At 44.0% G+C, this 9,384-nt stretch overlaps 1 protein-coding gene across 2 annotated transcripts in view; it reads left to right on the forward strand.

The window, feature by feature from the left end:
- Positions 1-6,903, forward strand: part of pck1 (phosphoenolpyruvate carboxykinase 1 (soluble)) — an 8,679-nt gene extending 1,776 nt beyond the window's left edge. For both annotated transcript variants that reach the window (XM_031301365.2, XM_031301366.2), the window contains exons 3-10: positions 764-948; positions 1,916-2,119; positions 2,391-2,578; positions 2,697-2,859; positions 3,001-3,225; positions 4,963-5,094; positions 5,225-5,320; positions 5,814-6,903. In XM_031301365.2, coding sequence (XP_031157225.1) covers positions 764-948; positions 1,916-2,119; positions 2,391-2,578; positions 2,697-2,859; positions 3,001-3,225; positions 4,963-5,094; positions 5,225-5,320; positions 5,814-6,271 — 1,651 coding nt within the window. In that variant the 3' untranslated portion in view covers positions 6,272-6,903. The remainder of the gene's footprint in view (positions 1-763; positions 949-1,915; positions 2,120-2,390; positions 2,579-2,696; positions 2,860-3,000; positions 3,226-4,962; positions 5,095-5,224; positions 5,321-5,813) is intronic.
- Positions 6,904-9,384: the final 2,481 nt, after the last annotated feature.

The following is a 9,384-nucleotide window of genomic DNA, read 5'->3' on the forward strand; positions in this document are numbered from 1 at the left end:
AATACCCTTTTCCCCTCCAGTGGTTGTTTTTGTTGTTTAAAAGGAATTTACTGGTGAAATAAGGAAGAGGCTCGAGATTTATATAACTTTATATCATTTATTTTTATATAACTATTTGACTGAAATGATTATCAGAAATAATCTCAGAAATAATTTGTTATTTAAAAAAAGACAAAAATGTTTTGACTAAAACTTGACTAACAAAAACAGATATGTGAATGACTAAATATGACTAAAACTAACAAGGACATTTGGCACAAGACTAAGACTATGACTAAAATAAAAATAGGTGACAAAATCAACACTACAATTGGCAGACTGCAGTGATGTTGTTAAAGGTTGCGTGCAGACAGTCATCAGCAGCTGTTGAAATAAACAACATATGTGCAATTGTTCGACATTCTGACAAACCGGTAAGTCCAGCTCCTTCAGTCAGATTACACCGGCGTAGCAGCAGACGACAAACAAACATCCTAAATGAGCATTGCTTCAGGTTCAACAAACAGAGATCCTGCCGCCTCTAGGAACTCGCTTTCCGCTAACAAACTTGTTCCATTACTGTGCAAAAACAAAGAAATTCTAAAATGCAATCAATTTCCCCTTCAATCCTTCTCCTCCCCTCCTCCTCTCCCTCTTTCACTTCCCACCTCCATTCCCTCCTGTCCTCCTCTTCCTCTTTACCTTCCCACCTCCATTCCCTCCCTCCTCCTCTTCCTCTTTACCCTCTCACCTCCGTTCTCTCCCTTCTCCTCTCCTCCTGTAGCTGGTTGGCCAGGACTGACCCGAGAGACGTGGCTCGTGTGGAGAGTAAGACAGTGATTGTGACTCGGGACCAGAGGGACACGGTGCCCACGCCGCTGGGGGGCGGAGTCAGCCAGCTGGGCCGCTGGATGTCCCCGGAAGAATTCGACAAGGCGATGGATCAGCGGTTCCCTGGCTGCATGAAAGGTACCACAGAGAACGATGTTGGACTCAATTTAGCCCACATGTGTCAAACTCGAGGCCCGAGGGCCAAATCCAGCCCCTCGCAGGTTTTAATCCGGCCCGCATTTCAATTTAGGTTCACAATAAATTTAGGCCCACCTAGATTTTGTCGCTTTTCCCAAGTTTTTTGAGCTTTTTTCGGCAGTTTATGGGCTTTTTTTCAATGCTTTAGGCACTTTGTTTAAACGTTTTGGATGCTTTACTCAGTGTTTTGCCACTTTTTTGGAAGTTTTTGGCACTTTCTGATGTTTTTGTCACTTTTTCAGACAATTTTGATGCTTTTTTTTGGCCTTTTCCAAATTTTTTGGCGCTTTTCTCAACGTATTTGTCGCTGGCTGAGGAACTTTTTGGGGGCTTTATGAGGCCCAAAATGTAAGTGAGAAGACTACAGTATATGAGACAAGCAATAATACAGTCAAAATATTTGACTTTTTCTTTTAAATAAACACAATAATCTCTACATGTCTGGCCCTCGATGTGATTCTCATTTTCCAGTGTGGCCCTCTGGGAAACTAAGTTTGACACCTCTGATTTAGCCTATTCTATGTAGACAATTTTATCCAAACAGGATGAACAAATGCAATCAAATCAAAACTGAAAATAATATTATGAATAAGATCTTGTGTTGCCTGAGTGATGCCTGTTCCAGCAATAATCAGTTGTTATAACAACATTTTATTCTTAAATCGTCACATACACACAGTAGCCTGGCTCCGCCCTCCTACGTACTTCTGCTCAATTTTCATTTTCTTTCAGTATGCCACCTGAAGTTTTCTGGGTTTGTTTCAGATATGTGGTGCATAACCAGTGAACGCTGCTTCTCTGTGTTTAGTTGTGACAGAAAGCAGACGACCTGAGAGCTCTGGGTGGGTCCTAATACACAACCTCAGCAACATTAAAATGTTGTCTCTCTCTGACTCGCTCTCCTCAGGCCGTACCATGTATGTGATTCCCTTCAGCATGGGTCCGGTTGGTTCCCCGCTGTCTAAGATCGGAGTGGAGCTGACGGACTCTCCCTACGTGGTGGCCAGTATGAGGGTGATGACCCGTATGGGGACGGCTGTGCTGTCCGCTCTGGGGACAGGAGAGTTTGTCCGCTGCCTGCACTCCGTCGGCTGTCCTCTGCCGGTCAAAAGTACGTCAACAACATCAACTCGTTTTCTGTCATTCAGCAGCACTAAGGCAATGATGAATACTTCAATAAATACTAAAGGACTGGTACTTCTGTTGCACTTCTAGTATTACAACCGGTGTTTGGTGTTTTAAGCCCCCAGCATCGCCTTCCAGGCAGCCCGGCAATGGTTATAGGGTTTAGGGTTAGGGTTAAGGTTAGGGTTAGCTGCCTGGAAGGCGACAACATTTTCTTCCATCCTCCACTGATTCAAATAAACCAATTTGTCTTTTAGAGCCGTTGGTGAACAACTGGCCCTGTAACCCCGAGCAGACGTTAGTCGCCCACATCCCGGACCGCCGACAGATCGTGTCATTCGGTAGTGGTTACGGAGGAAACTCCCTGCTGGGGAAGAAGTGCTTCGCTTTGCGCATTGCCTCACGTATCGCCAAAGAGGAGGGTTGGCTGGCAGAGCACATGCTGGTAACGAATGAAAAGAAAAGAATATATATCATAGCCTACATATAACATAAGTATATAATAATATATCATGGGGACTCTCCACAACAACCTGACCAAACCAAATGTTTCTCCTGCTCAGATCCTGGGTGTCACCAACCCTGCTGGGGAGAAGAAGTACATGGCAGCAGCCTTCCCCAGTGCCTGCGGGAAGACAAACCTGGCCATGCTCTGTCCCACGCTGCCCGGCTGGAAGGTCGAGTGCGTGGGAGACGACATTGCCTGGATGAAGTTTGACAACCAAGGTGAGGGACTCAAGACTTTGAAGTTCAATTTAACATCAGGAGCATTCAAATTACAACACTATTTAATAGAAACTAAATCTATTCTATTATTCATTCATTTACATTTTCCTCTTCCTTTGTTCCCTGTCCCGTTCGCTATAGGCAACCTGCGTGCAATCAACCCTGAGAATGGCTTTTTCGGAGTTGCGCCCGGCACCTCAGTCAACACCAACCCCAACGCCATGGAGACAATCATCAAGAACACCATTTTCACCAACGTTGCAGAGACCAGTGACGGCGGTGTGTACTGGGAGGGAATGGACCAATCGCTGCCCGACGGGGTCACCATCACCTCGTGGAAGAACAAACCCTGGAGCTCGCAGGATGGTAAGTTCTTTACTCATTTTACAAAGAGGCAATGCAAATTGTGCAGATAAGAAAAGGAAAGTCAACTTAAGGCTGGAAAACACAATGTGAAATATCAACATGACATCAGGACTTCGCGTAAACATACACGCCCACTTTCTTAAGCCAAGTGGCGTGTTATCTGTATGCATTTAGAGCTATCCACGTGTATGTCTACACTGTATACAGCGGACGTAAACATACACGCCACTTTCACAGAATTCCATGAAATGAACACGGCCCCTTAAATTAAAATCTGTGGCAGTTTCACGGAATTGCAAAACATTTCGTGATGGACCCATGGAAGAATTCCGTTAAATAAACACGGCCCCTTAAGTTCAGGTCGTGGGTGGGCTTACGGTTCCGTGACACGCGGGAAGAACAGGACGGAAAAGAAGAAAGCAACTTCAGGAAACTTGACATGCGGGACACGATCCCCGGTCTCCTGGGGGAAAGTCCAGTGTTTGACCCATCCTTCCCCATTAAGAGCTACCGTAGTCGCTCCTAATGTCATCTTCTCATTGACTTTACATTGGCATTGTTTTCCGTGGTGGCCACACGGATTTTTCACACATTCCGTGCCACCACCACGTAATGCGCTGTTAACAATTCGTGATCATTTCACATAATTCTGTGCGACCAGGCTGGCGTAAACATACACGCCACTTTCTAAAGCCAAGTGGTGTGTTATCTGTACACATTTTGAGCGCCGTATACAGCGGACAGGTTGGGTGAAAGTCCTGTGTCCTGTGACCCATCCTCCCCCCCGACCAACCTCCCTACACAGATTTTCGCCCTTTCATACTACTCCCTACAGCGTAAATTCACATGCAATAGCAAGGTAATGTAAGTCAATGGAGGCCAAACGGCATTGATAAACATGCTAAAAGTGAGTATGCGGCTTGATAACACGCCAATAATGGCATACCAATTGGCGTGCCATACATACACCATTTCATGACATCAGTCTAGAAATACAGTGCACTGGATGCAGGACATAGATATCAGTCATAATCTAAACAGAAGTTGACTGTAGTCGTGTCTATTCTAAGTGCCGTCCTGTCAACCAAATGTCTCAGACTATTATCATTTAGAAAAACTAGGTTTTCAGTCAGTGTTTTTTTCAATTAGCAGCCATTTAATTTTCCAAAACCAAAACTCAAAATTCAAATTGTCATCACTGGAGAAAACTGTCAATGGATCCAGGAATAACTGGCACCTTGGAGCACTTTTACTGAACTATAACTGATTTATTTTCTCAAGTTTATTGAAGAGAGAACATTTCATAAGTAGGATGATCAGAGGCGTGTTCAAAAGAGCAACACATCACTAAAAAGTTCATGATAAAAACTAAAAAGTATCAAAAAATCACACTTTAAGGAAACGATCTTGTGAAATAAAGCTTAACATTCTCTCTCTCTCTCTCTCTCTCTCTCTCCCTCTCTCTCTCTCTCTCTCTCGCTCTCTCTCCCTCTCTCTCTCTCTCTCTCTCTCTCCTCTCTCTCCCTCTCTCTCTCTCTCTCTCTCCCTCTCTCTCTCTCTCTCTCTCTCTCTCTCTCTCTCTCTCTCTCCCTCTCTCTCCCTCTCTCTCTCTCTCTCTCTCCCTCTCTCTCTCTCTCTCTCTCTCCTCTCTCTCTCTCTCTCTCTCTCTCTCCCTCTCTCTCCCTCTCTCTCTCTCTCTCTCTCCCTCTCTCTCTCTCTCTCTCTCTCTCGCTCCAGTCGAACCCTGTGCTCACCCCAACTCTCGTTTCTGCACTCCGGCCGGGCAGTGTCCCATCATCGATCCACTGTGGGAATCCCCAGAGGGAGTCCCCATCGAGGCCATTATATTCGGAGGCCGCAGGCCAGAAGGTGAGAGGAGAGGATAGAGACAGCATGCAGGGGGATCAAATACGTCAAAGAAGAAAAGGGGCAGAAAGGAATGGAAGAAGATGCAATGAAATATGAGAAAACAATGACTTCTGACTCTGCTTTCGTTCAGGTGTCCCTCTGGTATACGAGGCTTTCAGCTGGCAACACGGCGTGTTTGTTGGAGCAGCCATGAGGTCGGAGGCCACCGCTGCAGCTGAACACAAAGGTCAGTATCTAATCTGTCTGAACACAACATACTCTCTGTTTTAATCTGATCACCATTCAGTGGATTTGAAGGGAGTTTCCTGAAAACTCTGAGCAAGAGTCAACATATTTTGAATTCAGCATTTCATCTTTTTGGGCCTTGTTGCATGACGTTTTTAAAAGCCGAAGCTTCTGATGAATGACACAGCAGCTGCCAACATGTTTGTTGTCCTCTCTCACATATTCTGTGTTACGTAGGTAGGTTATAGGTCACGGTCAGCTCATCAGACATTTGCTAAAAATAAAGATTGTTCACAAGTCCAAGTCGAGTCTGAAGTCACTGTGTGTGCAACTCGAGTCCCCATTTCTGCCTTTAAACAACACTAAGATCTTCATTTATGTAAAGTTTTTAATCTAGAAATATGAGCCCTGACCCTGACAGACACTACATGTATTTATGTCCCAGGAGATGACTAAAAATGTTGTCTCCTCTTTGTCCCCCTTCTTTTCTGCAGGCAAGATGATCATGCACGACCCCTTCGCCATGCGCCCCTTCTTCGGCTACAACTTCGGCCAGTACCTCTCTCACTGGCTGAGTATGGCCGAGCGCCCCGGTGCAAAGCTCCCCAAGATCTTTCACGTCAACTGGTTCCGCAAGAGCCCCACCGCCGGATTCCTATGGCCCGGTTTCGGCGACAACATCCGCGTGCTGGACTGGATGTTCAGGCGGGTGAATGGCGAGGCCGGCGCCATGCCTTCTGCCGTGGGCTACCTGCCATACGGTGATTCCCTGAACCTGCAGGGTCTGCAGGGGGACGTGGACCTCCCCGAGCTGTTCTCCCTGGATCAGGAGTTCTGGCAGAGGGAGGTGGAGGAGGTGAGGAAGTACCTTACCGTGCAGGTGAACGACGACCTGCCCAACGAGGTGGCCAGGCAGCTGGAGCTCCTGCAGCAGAGAGTGAATCAGATGTGAAGAGGCGTTAAAAAGATATACTGAAGAACTCTGACTTTCATAAATAATTTCTTTCTGAGAGGTGGAGCCTCACAACTTCACGAAAGAGGAACGATTCTCCTCTGATAATTCATTTGTTTTTTCATTAGCTAGAAATCCTCACCCCCTTTTTTCCCAGATGATTAATCTGAAAATGCTTCTGCTAAAATTGGGCTGGCGATGATGAAATGAATTATATGAACTTGTAGAAATTGTAGAGTTAACAAACATTCCTCTTGGTACCAAGTCACGACTGCTGATCTGAAGAGGAGATGTTTCCTTTTCATCCATTCACGTGCTGTCGTAACAGCACTACGTTTGAAACTGTTGTTCTGTAAACTGTACGTCTGAATTCTGCTATTTAATAGTAAATTATTATGAACACACTTCATACTGTCATTGCCAAAAGAATGGCACAGAAAGAGTAAATGAGTCCAGGTCAGCTCCAGTGTTGTTTGACCCCCCTGCACACAGGGGAGATATATGTTTCTGTTCCTGTCTTTATTTTTTTGTCTTAATTTATTTTTATACATTGTTGGCATCTCTTGGTTCTGTTTAGTTGAAATCTTGAGCGCCCAAAGATGGGCGAGAATAATAAAAGTATTTTCAAGGATCCAGTCTTGTTGTTGTTGTTTTATTAAAGAAGCATGTCATTAGTTTTTATGATATTGTAGAGTCAAACTCAAGGCCCGCGGGCCAAATCCGGCCCCTCACAAATTCTGATCTGGCCCGCATATCAATTATGGTTCACGATCAATTTTGGCCCACCTAGTTGTGCGCCAAACCAAAAACATGGGGAACTGTTTTTCAACTTGCAATTACGTGACACTCAAAGCAGAATTTGGCAAATTTGCCGTCTTTGAGACTCAGAAATTCCTCCAGAACCAGAACCAGAACCAGAACCAGAGAGTTTGCATATTCTGGCTGTGAAAGAGCTTGTTGTGGGTCAGCTGTGTGCTAGCCTGCTTAGAAAATGTCATCATTGTTTTGCTTGATTTGCTAAATTCTAGGATGGCTTTGGACCTTTTTCAGGGCTTTATGTGGACCAGACTGTCAGTGAGAAGACTATATGAGACTTGCGATAATACAGTCAAAGTTATTTTACTTTTTCGATGAAATAAAAGCATGCCAATAAACTCTACATGTCTGGCCCTTGATGTGATTCTCTTTTTCTAGTGTGGCCCGTAAATTGAGTTTGACCCCCCTGCTACATCCTGCTATGCTCTGCAGTGCCCTGCTATGACATGAACTACTACGACTACCATTTCTAGTCACTGATCCATTATCTTTATTGTGACTATTATTGCCACTGCTCATCACCCCCCCAACCAGCACCGTCAGACACCTCCTACCAAGAGCCTGGGTCTGTCCCAGGTTTCTCCCTAAAAGGGAGTTTTTCCTCGCCACTGTCCCACTAATGCTTGCTCTCTGGCGGAATTACTGGAATTGTTGGGTCTTTGTAAATTATAGAGTGTGGTCTAGACCTACTCTATCTGTAAAGTGTCTCGAGATAACTCTTGTTATGATTTGATACTATAAATAAAATTTAATTGATTTGAATTGAATTGAAATTTAAAACTGCCACAGAGTAGATGCAACTCATTATCATGCAGTGAAAATAATTACAAAACATCCTGTTCAGCTGCTGTAAAAATCATTGCAAACATGGCTGGGTTGGCTCAGTGGGTAGAGCAGGTGAACATATATTTAGAGGTTTATGCCTCGATGCAGAGGTCCAGGGTTCGACTCTGACCTGTGATGGTTTCCTGCATGTCTTCTCCCCTTTCTCACCTGTCCATTACAGTTTTTTACGATCAATATGACAATTTTTCAATATTTTTTTACAACTTTTCTAAACTCTTAACACAGTTAGCACAACATCTGTCTGTGCAGGCTACACATTTAACACATTTCTTGTTGCTTTGACACAAAATGCATACAGTTAAGATTTTTATTGCCAAATTTACAAATGCTTTCACTCTATATGTCAGAACAGATAACATCATGTTCTAAACCTAACTTATAGAAAGTCAAAGTGAACAGCTGTTCATATTGTAAATTGAAACACAAATATATGCCCTGCATTTTATACATGCATTTATTAAGAAACAGCTGATTGAAGTTATGTAAATCAATGGATCAATCAGTATGACCATATGGTAGTACATACAGTACTGCAAAAGAGGACCTATTTGAACAATATAGATGAACACAAAGAAAGTAAGAAAAATGCCTGCACGAGGGAGGGGAAGACGAGTACCAAGACAATTCTTTCTTCTTTATTTCATGAACCGTAAGTAGACCAGAGAAATAAAGCAGGGTCAGGTTGAGCAGCGAGCCTCAATGAAAATGTTATCCACCAAAAAAGCAAACAGGCAACCTATACCGACCGACCTTATATCAAACGACTTTTCAAGCGATTCCATTGTCACAGAGATCAAAAGTGAAATCCTGAGAGTCTTGCTAGAGTTGGGGATGGCTCCCATGGTCTCAAACGTTTGGTGTAAAGTGGTCGTAAAACTCAGTCCGAGCTGTTAAGTCTTTTTCCCATCTTGACGTTTTGACAAAAATCAAACGGGTTTGATATTATCGTAGGTTTTGGTAGCAAAATCTTCTAGTCTGTGACTAAAAACTCATTGACATTATGACAGATTGCCTTTCTGTTGTGTGTCCAAACAACGACAATATAGGATCTTGAATCTTTAGACGTGAGATGGTGTCATACTTTAGTCTTTTTATTTTTGGGAATTTCTGCCTTTATTAGAGAGGAAAGCTGAGATATGAAGGGAGAGAGAGAGGGGGGAAGACATGCAAGAAAACTGTTACAGGTAGGACTCAAACCCTAGACCTTCTGCATCGAGGAATACACCTCTGCATATGTGCATCTGCTCTACCAACTGAGCTAACCGGCCACATCTTTTCAAAGACTTTTCAGAGTCTCAGGTGTATGGTAGGCATCAGTGACTAGCTAGCAGAGCATTTAGAGCCAACATAAAGAGCCAGATCATTTTTTACGAGCTGGTGGAGACCAAAGCAGAGCTAAAAGGAGCACAAATATCAGACTTTAATTTGTCAGGTGGCCGGAAACGTGACAA

The sequence above is a fragment of the Sander lucioperca genome, chromosome 6 (assembly GCF_008315115.2).
Source record: "Sander lucioperca isolate FBNREF2018 chromosome 6, SLUC_FBN_1.2, whole genome shotgun sequence".
NCBI lineage: Eukaryota > Metazoa > Chordata > Actinopteri > Perciformes > Percidae > Sander > Sander lucioperca.